Source organism: Nomascus leucogenys, chromosome 12 (assembly GCF_006542625.1).
Source record: "Nomascus leucogenys isolate Asia chromosome 12, Asia_NLE_v1, whole genome shotgun sequence".
In the NCBI taxonomy this organism is placed as follows: Eukaryota; Metazoa; Chordata; class Mammalia; order Primates; family Hylobatidae; genus Nomascus; species Nomascus leucogenys.
This window is the reverse complement of record NC_044392.1, coordinates 64,298,828-64,319,296: the sequence shown is the minus strand read 5'-3', so window position 1 is coordinate 64,319,296 and position 20,469 is coordinate 64,298,828. Positions and strand designations below refer to the sequence as shown.

General features: G+C 39.2%; 1 protein-coding gene across 3 annotated transcripts in view; it reads left to right on the top strand.

Moving 5' to 3' along the window:
* The window catches only part of RAP1A (RAP1A, member of RAS oncogene family), a 97,743-nt gene that overhangs the window by 59,324 nt on the left and 17,950 nt on the right, over positions 1 to 20,469 (top strand). For all 3 annotated transcript variants that reach the window (XM_030824841.1, XM_030824842.1, XM_030824843.1), the window contains 3 exons: positions 12,359 to 12,442; positions 16,369 to 16,437; positions 18,476 to 18,532. In XM_030824841.1, the coding sequence (XP_030680701.1) occupies positions 12,386 to 12,442; positions 16,369 to 16,437; positions 18,476 to 18,532 (183 nt within the window). In that variant the 5' untranslated portion in view covers positions 12,359 to 12,385. The remainder of the gene's footprint in view (positions 1 to 12,358; positions 12,443 to 16,368; positions 16,438 to 18,475; positions 18,533 to 20,469) is intronic.

Below are 20,469 nucleotides of genomic sequence, written 5' to 3'. Positions count from 1 at the left end.
GTTCATTTCATTGAGACTGGTTAGACAGTGGGTGCAGCTCACGGAGGGCTAGCAGAAGCAGGGTGGGGCACCGCCTCATCTGGGAAGTGCAAGGGGTTAGCAAACTCCCTCCCCTAGCCAAGGGAAGCCGTGAGGGACTGTGCACGAGGGACGGTGCTATTTGGCCCAGATACTACACATTTCCCACAGTTTTTGCAACCCGCAGACCAGGAGATTCCGTTGGGTCCCTACACCACCAGGGGCCGGGGTTTCATGCAAAAAACTGGGTGGCCGTTTGAGCAGACACTGAGCTAGCTGTAGGACGTTTTTCTTTCTTTTTTTTTTTTTCTTAGTCCAGTGGCACCTGGAACCCCAGCAAGGCAGAACTGTTCACTCCCCTGGAAAGGGGGCTGAAGCCAGGGAGCCAAGTGGTTTTGCTCAGTGGGTCCCAACCCCATGGAGTCCAGCAAGCTAAGATCCACTGGCTGGAAATTCTCTGCACAGCAGTCTGAAGTTGACCCGGGACACTCCAGCTTGGTGGGAGGTGGGGCGTCTGCCATTACTGAGGTTTCAGTAAGCGTTTTCCCCTCACAATGTAAACAAAGCCTCCGGGAAGGTCAGACTGCAGCATGGCAAAGCCACTATAGCCAGACTGCCTCTCTAGATTATTCCTCTCTGGGCAGGGCATCTGAAAGAAAGGCAGCAGCCCCAGTCAGGGGCTTTATAGATAAAACTCCCATCTCCCTGGTACAGAGCACCTGGGGGAATTGGCAGCTGTGCACACAGCTTCAGCAGACGTAAATTCCTGCCTGCCAGGTCTGAAGAGAGCAGCAGATCTCCCAGCACAGCACTCAAGCTCTGCTAAGGGACAGACTGCCTCCTTAAGTGGATCCCTGATCCCCGTGCCTTCTGACTGGGAGACACCTCTCAGTGTGTCCAGAGTTGGTTCCTTCCGGTGGGTTCTTGGTCTCGCTGACTTCAAGAATGAAGCCACGGACCTTCGCGGTGAGTGTTAACAGCTCTTAAAGGTGGCACGGACCCAAAGAGTGAGCAGCAGCAAGATTTATTGTGAAGAGCGAAAGAACAAAGCATCCACAGCGTGGAAGGGGACCCAAGCCGGTTGTGACTGCTGGCTGGGGTGGCCAGCTTTTATTCCCTTATTTGTCCCCGCCCATGTCCTGCTGATTGGTCCATTTTACAGAATTCTGGTTGGTGCATTTACAATCCTTTAGCTAGACACAGAGCGCTGATTGGTGCTGTTTTCAGAGTGCTGATTGGTGCATTTATAATCCTTTAGCTAGACATAGAGTGCTGATTGGTGTGTTTTTACAGAGTGCATTTACAGTCCTTTAGCTAGACGCAAAAGTTCTCCAAGTCCCCACTTGACCCAGGAAGTCCAGCTGGCTTCACCTCTCACCAGCAGGGGTTGGCAGACACCTCATATAGGAGAGTTCCAGCTGGCATTTGGCAGGTGCTCCTCTGGGATGAAGCTTCCAGAGGAAGGAGCAGGTAGCAGTCTTTGCTGTTCTACAGCCTCCACTGGTGATACCAAGGCAAACAGGGTCTGGAGTGGACCTCGAGCAAACTCCAGCAGACCTGCAGAAGAGGGGCCAGACTGTTAGAAGGAAAACTAACAAACAGAAAGCAATAACATCAACATCAACAAAAAGGAAGCCCATGCAAAAACCTCATCCAAAGGTCCTCAGCGTCAAAGACTAAAGGTAGATAAATCCATGAAGATAAGGAAAAACCAGCACAAAAATACTGAAAACTGCCAGGTGTGGTGGCTCACGCCTGTCATCCCAGCATTTTGGGAGGCTGAGGCAGACGGATCACAAGGTCAGAAGTTTGAGACCAGCCTGGCCAACATGGTGAAACCCCGTCTCTACCAAAAATACAAAAGTTAGCCAGGTGTGGTGCATTTATAATGGTTGGTGCCAGCTACTCGGGAGGCTGAGGCAGGAGAATCGCTTGAACTTGAGGCGGAGGTTGCAGTGAGCCAAGATTGTGCCATTACACTCCAGCCTGGACGACAGAGTGAAACTCCGTCTCGGGGGAAAAAAATGCTGAAAATTCCGAGAACAGCATGCCTCTTCTCCTCCAAAGGATCACAACTCCTCCCCAGCAAGGGAACAAAACTGGATGGAAAATGAGTTTGATGAATTCACAGAAGTAGGCTTCAGAAGGTGGATAATAACAAATTCTTCCAAGCTAAAGTGCATGTTCTAACCCAATGCAAGGAAGCTAAGAACCTTGATAAAAGGCTACAGGAACTGCTAACTAGAATAACCAGTTTAGAGAAGAACATAAATGACCTGATGGAGCTGAAAAACACAGCATGAGAACTTTGTGAAGCATACACAAGTATCAGTAGCTGAATTGACCAAGTGGAAGAAAGGATATCAGAGATTGAAGATCAACTTAATGAAATAAAGCATGGAGACAAGATTAGAGAAAATAGAATGAAAAGGAATGTACAAAGCCTCCAAGAAATATGGGACTATGTGAAAAGACCAAACCTACGATTGACTGGTGTACCTGAAAGTGACGGGGAGAATGGAACCAAGTTGGAAAATGCTCCAGGATATTATCCAGGAGAACTTCCCCAACCTAGCAAGACAGACCAACATTCAAATTCAGGAAATACAGAGAATACCACTAAGATACTCCTCAAGAAGAACAACCCTAAGACACATAATTGTCAGATTCACCAAGGTTGAAACGAAGGAAAAAACGTTAAGGGCAGCCAGAGAGAAAGATCACGTTACCCACAAAGGGAAGCCCATCAGAATAACAGTGGATCTCTCAGCAGAAACCCTACAAGCCGGAAGAGAGTGGGGGCCAGTATTCAGCATTCTTAAAACATAATTTTCAACCCAGAATTTCATATCCAGCCAAACTAAGCTTCATAAGCGAAGGAGAAATAAAACCTTTACAGACAAGCAAATGCTGAGGGATTTTGTCACCACCAGGCCTGCCTTACAAGAGGCCCTGAAGGAAGCACTAAATATGGAAAGGAAAAACTGGTACCAGCCACTGCAAAAACCATACCAAAATATGAAGACCAATGACACTATGAAGAAACTGCATCAGCTAATGTGCAAAATAACCAAATCAAATTGACACATAACAATATTAACCTTAAATGTAAATGGGCTAAATGCCCCAATTAAAAAACACAGACTGGCAAATTGGATAAAGAATCAAGACCCATCAGTGTGCTGTATTCAGGAGACCCATCTCATGTGCAAAGACACACATAGGCCAAAAATAAAGGGATGGAGGAATATTTACCAAGCAAATGGAAAGCAAAAAAAAAAAAAAAAAAAAAAAAAAAAAAAAAAAAAAAAAAAAAAAAAAAAAAAAAAAAAGGCAGGGGTTGCAATCCTAGTCTCTGATAAAACAGACTTTAAACCAACAAAGATAAAAAAAAGACAGTGGCATTACATAATGGTAAAGAGATCAATGCAACAAGAGCTAACTATCCTAAATATAGACCCAATACAGGAGTACCTAGATTCATAAAGCAAGTTCTTAGAGACCTACAAAGAGACTTAGACTTCTACACAATAATAGTGGGAGACTTTAACACCCCACTGTCAATATTAGATCAACAAGACAGAAAAGTCACAAGGATATTCTGAACTTGAACCCAGCTCTGGACCAAGTGGACCTAATAGACATCTACAGAACCGTCCACCCCAAATCAACAGAATATACATTCTTCTCAGCACCATGTAGCACTTATTCTAAAATTGACCACATAATTGGAAGTAAAATACTCCTCACCATATGTAAAGGAATGGAAATCGTTAAGTCTCTCAGACCACAGTGCAATCAAATTAGAACTCAGGATTAAGAAACTCGCTCAAAACTGCACAACTACATGGAAACTGAACAACCTGCTCCTGAATGACTACTGGGTAAATAACAAAATTAAGGCAGAAATGAATAAGTTCTTTGAAATCAATGAGAACAAAGACACAATGTACCAGAACTCTGGGACACAGCTAAAGCAGTGTTTTGAGGGAAATTTATAGCACTACATGCCCAGAGGAGAAAGCAGGAAAGATCTGATATCAACACCCTAGCATCACAATTAAAAGAACTAGAGAAGCAAAAGCAAACAAACTCAAAAGCTAGCAGAAGACAAGAAATAACTAAGATCAGAGCAGAACTGAAGGAGATAGAGAAACAAAAAAACCTTCAAAAAATCAGTGAATCCGGGAGCTGGTTTTTTGAAAAGATTAACAAAATAGATAGACTGCTAGCCAGACTAATAAAGAAGGAAAGAGAGAAGAATCAAATAGATGCAATAAAAAGTGATAAAGGGGGTATCACCACTGATCCCACAGTAATACTACCACCAGAGAATATAAACGCCTCTATGCAAATAAACTAGAAAATCTAGAAGAAGTGGATAAATTCCTGGACACATACACCCTCCCAAGACTAAACCATGAAGAAGTCGACTCCTTGAATAGACCAATAACAAGTTCTGAAAGTGAGGCAGTAAATAATAGCCTACCAACCAAAAAAAGTCCAGGACCAGATGGATTCACAGCCGAATTCTACCAGAGGTACAAAGAGGAGCTGGTACCATTCCTTCTGAAACTATTCCAAACAACAGAAAAAGAGCGACTGCTCCCTAACTCACTTTATGAGGCCACTGTCATCCTGATACCCAAACCTGGCAGAGACACAACAAAAAAAGAAAATTTCAGGCCAATATCCATGATGACTATCGATGCAAAAATCCTCAATAAAATACTGGCAAACTGAATCCAGCAGCGTATCAAAAACCTTATCTACCATGATCAAGTTGGCTTTATCCCTGGAGTGCAAGGCTGGTTCAACATATGCAAATCAATAAATGTAATCCATTACATAAACAGAACCAATGACAAAAAACACATGATTATCTCAATAGATGCAGAAAAGGCCTTTGATAAAATCCAACACCCCTTCATGCTAAAGACACTCAATAAACTAGATATTGATGGAACATATCCCAAAATAATAAGAGCTATTTATGACACACCCACAGCCAGTATCATACTGAATGGACAAAAGCTGGAAGCATTCCCTTTGAAAATTGGCACAAGACAAGAATGCCCTCTCACCACATAGTACTGGAAGTTCTGGCCAGGGCAGTCAGGCAAGAGAAAGAAATAAAGGGTATTCAAATAGGAAGAGAGGAAGTCAAATTGTCTCTGCAGATGACATAATTGTATATTTAGAAAACCCCATCGTCTCAGCCCAAAAACTCCTTAAGCTGATAAGCAGCTTCAGCAAAGTCTCAGGATACAAAATCAATGTGGAAAAATCACAAGCATTCCTGTACACGAATAATAGAGAGCCAAATCATGAGTGAACTCCCATTCACAATTGCTACCAAGAGAATAAAATACCTAGGAATACAACTTACAAGGGATGTAAAGGACCTCTTCAAGGAGAACTACAAACTGCTGCACAAGGAAATAAGAGAGGACACAAACAAATGGAAAAACATTCCATGCTCATGGATAGGAAGAATCAATATCGTGAAAATGGCTATACTGCCCAAGGTAATTTATAGATTCAGTGCTCCCCCCATCAAGCTACCATTGAGTTTCTTCACAGAATTAGAAAAAAAACTACTTCAAATTTCATATGGAACCAAAAAACAGCCCATATAGCCAAGACGGTGCTAAGCAAAAAGAACAAAGCTGGAGGTATCACACTGTCTGACTTCAGACTATACTATAAGGCTACAGCAACCAAAACAGCATGGTACTGGTACCAAAACAGATACATAGACCAATGGAACAGAACAGAGGCCTCAGAAATAACACCACACATCTACAACCATCTGATCTTTGATGAACCTAACAAAAACAAGCAATGGGGAAAGGATTCCTCATTTAGTAAATGGTGTTGGGAAAACTGGTTCAGAAAACTGAAACTGGACTCCTTCCTTACACCTTATATAAAAATTAAGTTAAGATGGATTAAAGACTTAAATTTAAGCCCTAAAACTATAAAAACCCGAGAAGAAAACCTAGGCAGTACCATTCAGGACATAGGCATGGGCAAAGTCTTCATGGCTAAAACACCAAAAGCAATGGCAACAAAAGCCAAAATCCCACAAATGGGATCTAATTAAACCAAAGAGCTTCTGCACAGCAAAAGAAACTATCAGCAGAGCGAATAGGCAACCTACAGAATGGGAGAAAATTTTTCCAGTCTGTCCATCTGACAAAGGGCTAATATCCAGAATCTACAAGGAACTTAAACAAATTTACAAGAAAAAAACAACCTCATCAAAAAGTGGGCGAAGGATATGAACAGACACTTCTCAAAAGAAGACATTTATGCAGCCAACAAACATATGAAAAGAAGCTCATCATCACTGCTCGTTAGAGAAATGCAAATCAAAACCACAAGGAGATACCATCTAGCGATCATTAAAAAGTCAGGAAACAACATATGTTGGAGAGGATATGGAGAAACAGGAACGCTTTTACACTGTTGGTAGGAGTGTAAATTAGTTCAACCATTGTGGAAGACAGTGTGGTGATTCCTCAAGGATCTAGAACCAGAAATACCATTTAACCTGGCAATCCCATTACTGGGTATATACCCAAAGGATTATAAATCATTCTACTATAAAGACACATGCACACATATGTTTACTGCAGCACTATTCACAATAGCAAAGACTTGGAACCAATCCCAAATGCCCATCAGTGATAGACTGGATAAAGAAAATGTGGGATATATACATGGAATACTATGCAGCCATGAAAAAGAATGAGTTCATGTCCTTTGCAGGGACGTGGATGAAGCTGGAAACCATCATTCTCAGCAAACTAACACAGGAACAGAAAACCAAACACCACATGTTCTCACTCATAAGTGGGAGTTGAACAGTGAGAACACATGGACATAGGGAGGAGAAGGTCACATGCCGAGGCCTGTTGGGGAGTGGGGGGCAAGGGGAGGGATAGCATTAGGAGAAATACCTAATGTAGATGACAGGTTGATGGGTGCAGCAAACCACCATGGCACATGTATACCCGTGTAACAAACCTGCACGTTCTGCACATGTATTCCAGAGTTTAAAGTATAATAAAGTGATTATTGATATTGTTGAAAAAAAAAGAATGTAAAAGTGTTGGCTGGGCATGGTGGTTCACACCTATAATTCCAGCACTTTGGGAGGCCGAGGCGTCTTGAGCCTTACTTAATGGCCTCTTTCATTATGTTGCCCAGGCGAGTCTCACTGGGCACAAGTGATTCTTACTTTTGGGAATTTGAGTCGTTTGAGACTAGCCTGCACAACATAATGAGACCCCATCTCTGCAAAAGAGAAAGAAAAAGAAAAAGAAAGTTGTAGTGGTGCATGTCTGTAGTCCCAGCTACTCGGGAGGCTGAGGCGGAAGGATCACTGGAGCAAGGGAGGTGGAGACTGCAGTGAGTTGTGATTGTGCCACTGCACTCCAGCCTGAGCAACAGAGTGAGACCCTGTCTCAAAAAAAAAAAAAAAAAGTTAGTTTATAAAGAAGAGCTGCAGCCAAAAAGTTTGAGAACTGGACTAAAGTAACCTAAAATGGTAACTGTTTAGAGTAGGTAGGGATTCTTAATCCAGGGTTCCCAATACTCTTAGAAAAAATATTTTTATATCTATATATCTTTTTTTTTCACTAACCTCTGAATGAAATTCAGTGTTTCTATTTTGAATGCAGGCAACAAAACACAGCAGTAATATTAGCAGCAACTGTGACTTTGTTACCAATAGATGTTTTTTCCTGTATCCATATTTAAAGATTGTTTCTTGAAGCAACATATAGTTAGGTCTTGCTTTTTTATATTGCCTTTGAATTGGAATGTTTAGACAATTTGCATTTAATGTAATGGTGTGATTTCCTTTCAATTCTACCATCTTGCCTTTTGTATTGTATTTGTCCCATTTTTTTCTTTGCTATTTTTTGCTTATTTGTTTGCATTTTTCATACTTTCTTTTTGATTGAGTTGAAATTTTTTTTTCTTGACATGGAGTCTAGCTCTGTTGCCCAGGGTGGAGTGCAGTGGCATAATCTTGGCTCACTGCAGCCTCCATCTCCTGGGTTTAAGCAATTCTCCTGCCTCAGCCTCCCAAGTAGCTGAGATTACAGGCGCCTGCCACCATGCCTGGCTAATTTTTATATTTTTAGTAGAGATGGGATTTTGCCATGTTGGCCAGGCTGGTCTCGGACTCCTGACCTCAGGTGATCCACCTACCTCAGCCTCACAAAGTGCTGGGATCACAGACGTGAGCCACCACACGTAGCCTGAGTTGAATTTTGTTTGTTTTTTTAGTGGTTGCTCTGGGACTTAGAATATACTTCTTTAACATATGAGAATTTACTTTCAAAACATAATATTACTTCATATATAATCTAAGGACCTTCAGTATTCTATTTCTCTCTCTTCTACTATTGTAATATATCTTAGTTCTACATGTAAACCCTGTGATTGTTACCTTTTTGCTTTAAGGGGTGAAGTTACTCTTGTGGCTGGGTGTGCTGGCTCATGCCTGTAATCCCAGCACTTTGGGAGGCCAAGGTGGGAGGAGCCTTTGAGCCCAGGAGTTTGAGACCAGCCTAGGTAACATAGTGAGACTCTGTGTCTACAAAAAAATTAGAAACATTAGCCAAGTGTGGTGGTGCACTCCTGTAGTGCCAGTTGCTCAGGAGGCTGAGGTGGGAGGATTGCCTGAGCCTAGGAGCTTGGGATCTTGGGTGAGCTATGATCGCACCACTGTACTCCTTGTACTCCAGCCTGGGCAACAAAGTGAGACCCTGTCTCAAAAAAAAAAAAAAAAATGACTTATTCACGATTTAAATGTATTCTGGTGAACTTTTTGCCTCCAGCTTTTTTTTTTTTCCTGCCCCCACCAGGAGGATAAGGTCTGGGAAAAATCTTTTACTTTCATTTCTTCAACATATATTCATTGTATTTATCATTGTAGGTTGACTAGTTTTTTCTTTGTTTTATAAATGTTCTATTTTCTTGTCCTGCATAGCTTCACAAGAAGTCTGTGTGTGTGTGTGTGTGTGTGTGTGTATGTGTATGTGTGTATTTTTTTCTTTCTTTTTTTTTTTTTTTTTTTTTTTGAGACGGAGTCTGACTCTGTCGCCCAGGCTGCAGTGCTGTGGCGCAATCTCGGCTCACTGTAACCACTGCCTCCCAGGTTCAAGCGATTCTCCTGCTTCCGCCTCCCAAGTACTTGAGACGACAGGCTCACGCCACCACACCCAGCTAATTTTTTGTATTTTAGTAGAGACGGGCTTTCACCGTGTTGCCCAGGCTGGTCGCGAACTCCTGAGCTCAGGCAATTTGCCCGCCTTGGGCTCCCAAAGTGCTGGGATTACAGGCGTGAGGCACCACGCCTGGCCAAAGTCTGTATATTTTAACTTTGTTTCTATCTAAATTTTTTTCCTCTGGCTTCTTGTAAGATTTTCTGGTTTTGACAGCTTTTCAGGAATGTGATTGTTGTGCCTCGTTGTGGTTTTCTTTACTCCTTCAGGAGGGGGGCTCATTGAGTTACTTGGATGTGTAGATGTGTCTTTTTTTTTTTTTTTTTTTTTTTTTTTCGAGACAGGGTCTCACTCTATCACCTAGGCCAGAGTGCAGTGGGACAATCACAGCTCACTGCAACCTCTGCCTTCTGAGTTCAAGGGGTCCTCCTACCTCAGCCTCCCAAGTAGCTGGGACCACAGGCACATGCTACCACCCTCAGCTAATTTTTTGTATTTTTGGTAGAGGTGAAGTTTCACCATATTATCCAGGCTGGTCTCTAACTCCTGGCCTCAAGTGATCTGCCCATCTTGGCCTCCCAAAGTGCTGAGATTACAGGCATAAGCCACTGCATCTGGCCAGATGTATCAGTTTTATCAAATTTCGAAAATGTCATTATTTCTTCAAATGCACTGCTCCCCATTCCAGTTACAGGTATATTGTACTGCTTGATAGCTTGGTATTGTCCTGTAGTTCTAGTCTTTTTTTTTTTCTTTTTCTTTTCTTTCTTATTACACCCCTAACCCTTCTACCCTTGCTTCTTTCTTCCCTCTCTCCTGTCTCCCTTTCCCCTTCTCTTTTTTCCTCTTATTCTCATCACATTTTAACTTTGTTTAAATTTGTGTATTTTCTATTGCTATGTCTTCAGATGCCCGAACTTTCCTTCTGCGGTATTTAATATATTGTTAATACCCTCCAGTGATATTTCTATTTCACATACTGTTTTTGAATACTGTAAGTTCTTTTTGGTTCATATTATTATGTGTGCCGTTTTCTTCCTCATTTTTTTCTTTAAATTTTTGAGCATATTTATAATAGCCGTTTTAGAGTCCTCATTGGCTAATTTCATCATCTCGTTTCTGGGATGGTTTCAGCTGATTTATTTCACTCTGGTTTCAGGTCACTTTTTTTTTTTTTTTTTTTTTGAGACAGAGTCTCGCTCTGTCACCCAGTCTGGAGTGCAGTGGTGCGATCTTGGCTCACTGCAAGCTCCGTCTCCCAGGTTCACACCGTTCTCCTGCCTCAGCCTCCCAAGTAGCTGGGACTACAGGCGCCCGCCATCACGCCCGGCTAATTTTTTGTACTTCTAGTAGAGACGAGATTTCACCATGTTAGCCAGGATGGTCTCGATCTCCTGACCTCGTGATCCACCTGCCTCGACCTCCCAAAGTGCTGGGATTACAGGTGTGAGCCACTGCGCCTGGCCTCAGGTCACATTTTCTTTCTTCACATTTCTATTAATTTTTTATTGGATGCTGGAAATTGTTAATTTTATATGGTTGAGTGGTAGAATTTTTTTTTCTGCTTCTTTTAAAGAATTTTGGACTTTGTTCAGACAAGTGGTTGAGTTACATGTGGATCAACTCCATCCTTTTGAGCCTTGTTTTAAGCTTTGTTAGGAAGCATCTAGAATATCATTTACTCTAGAGCTTATTTAGCTCTGCTACTAAGATACGAGTCTTCTGAGGTTTCTAGTGAATTCCTAGTTTTTCAACAAGGAAGACTTCTAGTCAGAACCATGTGACTCTGGGAATTGTTCCACCTGTAAATCTCTATTTATTCTTTGCCTTACCTTTTGAAGTTAGTCTGTGTGCTGGACTTGGCCACAGACTCAAGTGAATCCTTATGCAGATTTCTGGAATTTTATATGCTTAGCTTCCACTTCTCTGGCCCACTTCCAAGCTCTGCTTGAGTTCTTTCTCCCTTCACCACAGTCTGAAAAATGCCTCTAGGCAGAAAGCCAGGGCAATGTTAGGTCTCACTTCATTTCTTTTGCATCTCAGAAATCACGGTCCTACACTGCTTATTATCCAATAGCTAAAAAGAGTTTTATATTTTTTTGTTCACTGTTCTGGCTGTTATTGTGGGTTGAAAAGTCTGTTTCTAGTTATTCCACCGTGGCCGTTGAAAATTATTTCCTGTTTTTATACCTTTTAAGATAACCATGGAGATAAAAAATAAAGTTTACGTTCCTTTTATTTTCTCTGGCTATTTGGGCCTTTTGGCGTATATTGCTAATAACTGCCTATAGTGTTGCAATTTCATCTGATCTCCTGTTCAAGATGACTTTTTTTTTTTAGACGGAGTCTCGCTCTGTCGCCCAGGCTGGAGTGCAGTGGCACGATCTCGGCTCACTGCAAGCTCCGCCTCCTGGGTTCACACCATTCTCCTGCCTCAGACTCCCGAGTAGCTGGGACTACAGGCACCTGCCGCCAGCCCGGCTAATTTTTTGTATTTTTAGTAGAGACGGGGTTTCGCCGTGGTCTCGATCTCCTGACCTCATGATCCACCCGCCTCAACCTCCCAAAGTGCTGGGATTACAGACGTGAGCCACCACGCCCGGCCAAGATGACATTTTAAATGGTTCAGCTATAATACAATAATGAACAAAATAGTATAGAATTACTGTAGGATATTTTAAGCAAATAAAATAGCATGTACATTATATTAAAGCTCATGAGTGAATGTTTTTAAACAGTACATAAGTTGTTTAAATGATAGCTTTGCAAAGAATTGGGTTTATCATTGTAGTCATAAGATTATCAACTGTTGGATTTAATCATCTTGTTTTCTAATCAAAGGTTTTTAGAAGTAATATGAACGTAATTGATGCCTAGTCAAAGATGATCTTCAGTGAATTAAAATATCTGAAAGTAATCCTATAAACTTATATTAAAATCTATATGGATTTTGCCATGTAGCTCCTGTTGTCCCTTTGATAGTCTTACAAGGAAAAAAACAAAACAAAACAAACTCCTATATTTGTTGCAGTAGTATACCTTATTAGACTGTTAGCATGTTTCTTAATCTTTGATTTTTTTGTTTGTTTGTTTTTCAGATCGTCAGTATTTAAACAGATCACATCATGCGTGAGTACAAGCTAGTGGTCCTTGGTTCAGGAGGCGTTGGGAAGTCTGCTCTGGTAAGTTAGCCACCTAACTGTAACTGATTAGTATAATACAAGAAGAATTTTGACATTTCCTTGCTTTCAGACTTCTAGATGCCAAAGAGAAAAGGTGGCATTATTATATATCTGATATCTGTCCCACAAAGGACAGGAAATCATTTAATAACCACAGATGTATAGTTTTATAACATTGGCTCATTTATTCTTATATTTACCAAATATTTATTGGCTATCTTATATGTCAAGCACCAGTGCTTATGATTCAGAGAGGAGTAAGATTGTTCTCATTTTTAAGGAATTTACATCGTAGTGGGGGAAACTGATTATTACAGATTCTAGTGGGATAATTCCTCACCTGCTTCCACCCTAGACTTAGATGGAATGAAGGTCATTTTTTGTGTTCATGCTGTTTTTATTTAGTACATAGTTATTGAGCTTCTACAGTGTCAGATTCTAGGGTCACAACAGTGAACGAAAACAGCCATAGTTTCTCATGAAGCTTGCATTATAGTGGAGGAGATGTAATAAATACACAAACAAAGAACTACTTGGTTATACTTGTGAGAGAGATACTCTGAAAGAAAAATACAGATTAATTTAGAAGAAAGGAAGAGTGGATGTGGGAGACAAATTGGGAGTTAATACAGTATACTAGGTAATTGTTTATGGAAGCTTGGATTAGGACCATGGCAGTTAAGAAGAGAGAAGTAAACGTTTGAGGATCGAGTAAGTGGTAGAACTGGCATAACTTGGTGCTGGATTGATATGGGGACTAGGAGAAGAAGGAGCTGTCAAGGATGGCTCCCAAGTTTCTAGTTTGAGCTACTAATTTTATGGATGGATTAAAAGAAGAAGGGAGGTGGAGAATGAGCAGTGAGAGTCCAAATCAAAGAGTCATGCCAAATTTTATGTTTGTGTCATGTTGAAGTAATAAAAAAGAGAGGCTGGTGATATGATTTTGGGTGCCATCAATATGGTGATGATATTTAATTTCATGAGAGTTACATTACTGTTAGGCATGTAAGTCAGTACCTCTGTCGAGAATGTTTGAGAGTATCTGTCATTTTTAATAGCATATAACTTTCAATTCAGCAATTCCTTCTCTAAAACTGTAGCCCACATATAAGTTCACACGTGCAAAATGGCGTGGTCAGGGAACATCGCAACATTCTTTACAGTGACCAGAGTCTGGAAACAACCTAAATGTATTCCATTAAGGGGCTAGTTAAGTAAATTTTAATACATTTTCAGAGTAGAATACAGCCATTAGAATGCAATAGCTCTATGTATACCGATATGTAATGATATCAAGATGTATTATTAGAGAGAAAAAAGGTACTAAACAGTGTAGACTGTAATTTGTGTTTTATATTTTAAAAAATGTAGGCTGAGGGGAGATACCTGTAAAATTGTAGAGTATCTCTGCAAGATTGAATAAACTATGAATAATATCAGTTACTTTCTTGGGAGTGGGATTGGATAGCTGGGAACAAGGGTAGTAGATAAGCTTAATTATCACTGCATAGCCTTTTGTGCCTTTTTGAATTTAGTCCGATGTCCATGAATTACCTTTTCAAAAATAATTTTGGAAAAAATCCATAGGAGTGAAAGAGGTCTAGGGAGATACTAGAGAGAGAAGAGCAGAGCCCAGGACTGAGCTCTGAGTACCTCTCAACCTTTAGAAAGTGGGTAGGATTGGAGGATCTAGCATAGAAGAAGTTGTCTTTACTTGATTGCTCAAAAGTCAAGTAAAAAAGAGGAAAGAGATGATCAGAGAGCATAGAGGTAGTTGGACATGATAAAGGAAGCAGCTTTAGTCAGGTCATGTTGCCGTAACTATAGTGGGGTGGGTTGAAGAGTAAATGAGAGCTGAGGAAATGGAATATAGACATTTGAAGAAGCTTGATTATGAGAGGGGATAGAGAATGGGGGCAGAAGCTGGAGAGATATTGGGGTTAAGGGAGGTTTTTGTTTTAGAATTGGAGATAGTAAAGCATATTTGTATGCTGGGGGCAATTCCTCTCCACTGGAGAGAAAAATAAGGATACAGGAGAGGGAAAGAGGAGAGGATCCAGTACAAAAACCCGAGGGATAAAATTATAATCTATGTGAATGAATGAATGAGATGTCCCTGAAAATTAAGACAGAGGATAAGATTCAGAGGAGTAGTCAAACATTACTTTTAGTAAGAAAGAAATGAGAAGCGTTGGATTGTTTTGCATTTTTGCAAGTCTTATTAATGTCTGGCTTATAGAAGGCACATGGGCTCTTATGCCTGCTTCTGTATCCAGTCTCTTGGAATAGCACATGTTCTATACCCTTTGGAAGATTCCACTGTAAACTTATGAGAAAAGAAAAAGAGTACATCTTAGAGTACATCTTAGTATCGTTAGGAAGATAGTTTGACCTTAGGGAGCCTCTGCCTTGGACCATATTTTGAGACTCTGCTCTAGCCTAAAGCATATTAGGAAACCATATTAGACTGCCTTTTTTTTTTTTTTTTTTTAAATCTTGAATCAGCGTCTTCCCCTGGAGTGCAGTGGCATGATCATGGCTCACTGCAGCTTCAACCTCCTACGCTCAAGCAATCCTCCCACCTTAGCTACTCAAGTAGCTGGGACTACAGGTGCATGCCACCACCCCTGGCTAAATTCTTAAATTTTTTGTAGAGACAGTCTCACTGTGTTGCCCAGGTTGGTCTCAAATTCCTGAGCTCAAGCAATCCTCCTGCCTTGGCCTCCTAAAGTGCTAGGAGTACAGCATGAGCCACTGCATCCAGCGTAGACTGCTTTGTATGTTTAAATTATGTGTCGTACTTAGAAGATGAGGTGATTAAATCCTTGATAAAAATCATGATTAAGGTTTTTGGTGTGATTATATCTTGAGTTGCCTTCGAATAATAGAAGCTTAGTAGGAGAAAGAAGTTTACTATATTTGAGTTAATCTCTTTAGCTCAAGCTAAAATAGTATATCAGATATTCCTCTGAGTAATTTAAGTGTAGATGACCTCAGTCCACATTCTTACCCTTGCTTTTTAGGCAATAATTTACCAGACCCTGTTTTAAAGTTACCTAGGAAATATCTTAAAACCATCTTCTGTACTTTTTTCACTTACTGAATGATAAATACGTATTTTCTAGTATGTGCTTTTGGATGCCTTTAAAAGTCGATAATATCTGAAAAGGATGAATGGGCAATATTTTCCAATGGAAAAAGTAAGGCTTTGGAATCAGGAAGATGTATGTTTGAATCTCAGCTGGCAAATAGGAAGAATAACTATTTCTGGGACAAATGTGAAATTTGAATGTGGTTATAAATTAAAAGTGACTAGCTTAATGTCTGGAACATAATAGACATTCAGTAAGTTTAAATTTCCCTTTCTCTTTTCCACCACAATTTAGAAAGGCATTAAAAAATTTACCAGCTGCTGCTTGAGGTCCCAGCTACCTGGGAGGCTGAGGCGGGAGGATCTCTTGAGTTCAGGAGTTCAAGGCCAGCCCAGGCAACATAGCAAAGACCCTGTGTTTAAAAAAAAATTAGAACCTTTGTCACTCCATTAAGGGCAGAGGGCATGGGATAAAAGTTACTATAGATATATAAAGGGGCAATAGGAGTTTAAATATTGATAATTTTTCATGTTTTAATTAGTTCAGATATGTTATTTGTATCCTTGTATTTTAAAACTTAATGTAATTAACAGTGTATTATCATCAGTATTGATGACAGTTTTTAACATGACTACCTCCTTTCATAATAAATGTACTCTTAGTTATGGATGTATCCTTATATTGAAAGAATTAATAATGATATTATACTTTACATTTGCGTGTTTACTCAGATTTTCACATAATTTCTATTAATCATTATAACTTGTGAGGTTAAGTAACATTCAAAGGAGTTTTCCTTTAATTTTTTAATATTTCTCTATTTTTTTCCCCCAGACAGTTCAGTTTGTTCAGGGAATTTTTGTTGAAAAATATGACCCAACGATAGAAGATTCCTACAGAAAGGTAAAATGTGAAACTTGTACACACATGCTTACAAGTAGTTCCTTATGATGTTAAAATTTGATCTGTAAATTTGCTTTTTGAAAATAGTTTTGAGAAATGATACAAATATCGTGCATCTGTTTTTAAAAGTTTCATCAAGACAGAATATTTCTTACAGAATACTACTTTGATATTCAGAGCTCTGTGTTCTGTTACTGATTAGTGACTTGTTCCTTAATGTGGACATTTTCCTGGTGGAGAATGTTGCCACATATGAAAAAATTGCATATAAATAGTAGGTGTGTTTTCAACTTGCTCTTTTGTTACCAAAAATTAAGACCACCTTTATGCTTGAAGTTATCCAGTGACTGAACATTTTTATTTTTGTCTAGTTTTATAAGTTTAAATATATCTCATCTTTAGACTACAAAAAAATTAGAGTCTGTGTAATACTATAATTGGGTTACATGCCATACATTTGTCAAAACCCATAGAATGTACCATGCCAAAAGAAAATCCTAATGTAAACTGTGGACTCTTGGTGATAACGATGTGTTCATGTGGGTTCATCAGTTGTAACAAATGTACCACTCTGGTGCAGGATGTTGATAGTGGGGTGAGGCTATGCATTTGTGGTGGCAGGGAGTATGTGGGAAATCTCTGCACCTTCCCCTCAGTTTTGCTGTGAACCTAAAACTGCTCTAATAAAAAAAAAAGTCTATTTAAAAGGGAAAAAAAATTAGGTACTTGGTCTTGACAAAAAATATTCTGTAGAAGACCAGCTAGAGTTGTGGAAAATTTTCAGTATTTTATATGTCAAATATATTGGGTGGGGTGGAGGTTATAAAAGGCTAGTAGCCAAGAATATTTTTTAAAAAGATTAAACTTTAATAGGAAAGGATTGCTTTTGAAGATGTTTTTAGAATTTTCCTCTAATAGTGCTGTAACTTTTGTTGAATTAATTTGTTAGTTCATGAAGGACTACTGGTAGAGCAGTTTCATTGTCTTCAAATTGGAAACAGAATTATGCTGTAGATACATCGAGAAACTATAGTCCTAATTGATTATTCACTGAACATTCCCAGTTACAAATTTTGCAGATTATCACACTTGTCCCATAAGTGGTGGGGTGGATGAGTTTGTGGTCTGACCAGTGGTGCCCCTCATCAATGTCTGATCTGACACAGAAGCAGAGTTTAAAATAGTCTTTAGTTTAGCACATTTATTTTTAGAAGACAGGGTTGCTCTACTGAAATTTCCCCAAAGTAAGTTGCTAGTTAAAGCTTTAACTGCAAAGCAAGATCTGTATCTAAAATTCTAAAGGACTAACTTTTCTTAATCCCTTCTTTATTAAAATAGTTTTCCACACAGTTGATAGTTGATACTTTCATTAGACCAACCTTCTCTTCTTTTATAAGACCAATGGGTAAATAGAACTCAGTGTATAAAATTTCACCTTTCACTAGAGCTTTTCTAGAAAAGTGCCTTTTTCTTGAGGCACTGTTTTAGCTCATTGTTATTTATTTTAGTACTCCTGTGTTTCTTTTATGTCTTAAACTCAGATTTTACTATGTATTTAATTTTCTGCATATTTTAGTAAAACTTTAACAACTTGAACATGGTAAGTTGGCAAGATTTTCTTTACCCCAAAATCTTGTGCGCATTTTGAGCCATTTAATCTTTTTGTACTTTGTTTTCTTTGGAGATAATATAAATACACATATGTACTTTTTTTCTGTTAGAACTATACTTGTTTGTTGAAGTTTTCCTCAAATTCCAAAATATGACTTTTGCCTTTTCTAATAACAAATAAGAATCATTACAGAGGTCAGAAAATATCTAAACTCAGCATTAAGCATCTTGGCTTCTGTAATATGAATAGACTGTACTTGAGACCGCTGTTCTTTATTGTGGTACCAAGTTTACCACCAGCCATTACAGCATACTGCTGGAGAAAGGCTTTGTATTTGTTAATAGATACTTTGATGGAAGAGGTGGGAAGAAAACAGAATGAGATTTTGATGTTACTTTTTAACTTTTTCTTTTTTTGCCCCCACAGCAAGTTGAAGTCGATTGCCAACAGTGTATGCTTGAAATCCTGGATACTGCAGGGACAGTAAGGATGTTTTCTCTTCTTTTGGTAGATTTTAATTTGTGAGCAGGTTTTGTCATCTGAATAGGTTTTGTCATCCAAATAATTCTGAGTAAAATAATCATTCTGATTAAGAAGAAATTCTCTGAACATAGGGATTCTTAAGTATATGAAATCAACTGTGATGTAGTTAATGCTCACATATCACAAAGTTCACCTGTAATAATCTGTGTGTTGGGTTTCTTCCTACATTGAGGTAAGGATTATGCTATCAGTGATTTTTTTAAATGTATTTTAAATTTAGAATTTTAGTTAATATTTGTATTTCTGTGGGTTTAAATAAGACCTTGTCTCTTGGTACCATAGTCATTAATTTTTATAATTTTTTCTTTTCACTAGCATTTTGACATCTCAAGGGGCTGGTGACAGATACATGTTTTCTGAGGAAGGCAAAAATCTTCCTCAGAAGATTTAGGATTATTTTGAGCCTCCTTTTTCTAATCTTTAAATGAGTATAATGATATTAGTACATCATAAGGTGTTTGTGATAAGCAAATGAGATAATAATTATAAATCATTAGGCATAGTGTCTGTTACACAGTATGGAATTGTGTATTTGCTTTTATTCATCATTAATACCATCACCTTTATAATTTTTATTAATAACTGATGGTTTCCAGTTATACTGCCACATAAAATACATACATTAAGCAATCTTTGCTTTTCTATATTTTTCTCCATACACACAGACTTGACACATTAGATAATTCTTAGCTTTAAAATGGTTGGGTTCATTTTTTGTTTTTCTTAAGAGACAAGGTCTTGCTCTGTCACCTAGGCTAGGGTGTAGTGGTGCAGTCATAGCTCACTGCAGTCTCCTGGGCTCCAACAGTCTTCCTGCCTGAGCCTCCTGGGTAGCTAGAACCACAGGCATGTACCACCACCCCCAGCTAATAAAAAATTTTTTTTGTAGAGGTGGTCTTGGTGTGTTGCCCAGGCTAATCTAGAACTCCTGACCTCAAGTGTTCTTCCTGGCTCTGTTTCTGAAATTGCTGGGATTATAGGTGTCAGCCATGGCACCTGGCTGGCATTCTTAAATGTGATAAGTTGTTTAAAATTCAGCACAAAGTTTTCCACTATAATTTTTATAAATGATGGAAATATTTCAGATAGTTCAAAAAAGCATGTAAGCAAATTGGAGTGATTTTATACAACAATATAGTACTAATTATATTATATTTTTCCATTCTTTTTTGGGAAAATGGCTTAACTCTTAACAGGGACCTTTGCCCTCACAACAAACTTCTGGTAAAGACCTTCTGAAACTACATTTTCTATCAGCTGAATCAAGCTATCTCTCCCTCTCCCACCCTCCTGCTCCCTAATGTTTTTAGCTTCTGAATCAGCAAAATTCCCCTTTGTTTCCAGAGACCCCAACAGCTAAAAAGAATACTTTCTACTTTTTTTTTTTTTTTTGTAATCACATCCACAGTGTACGGGCATTCTTTCTTCTTTCTCTGTCCAGATTGTAAGAAGGAAATTCTCTATCACAGAGATCTTTACTTTGTGCTATCCAATATCGTGTCTGTCTCCCATCTAGCACTCAGCACGCTGGGTTATAAGGCCTGTTTGCTTGTTTGTGTCCCCAATACCTTGCATAAAACCTTACAAACAGCTGCTTAATCTTGTCTCAGAATCACTCCTTACTCTTTGAAGATTTTTGCTCTCTCTCTCTCACATACACTGATTCAATCAGAATTCTTAGTGATTTTACTATCCATATAGAATCTATATGGATATTATAGATGATTTACTACCCTGGCTTGGCCTGTCATTTCCTTGATGTCCATCCTACCTTTAAGGCATTCATACCATGGTTTTACTCTAGGCTGTGTGATTACCAGTAACTATAATACCTCCCTAATCTAATTTCCAAGCATCTTATCCTCCACTACTCACTA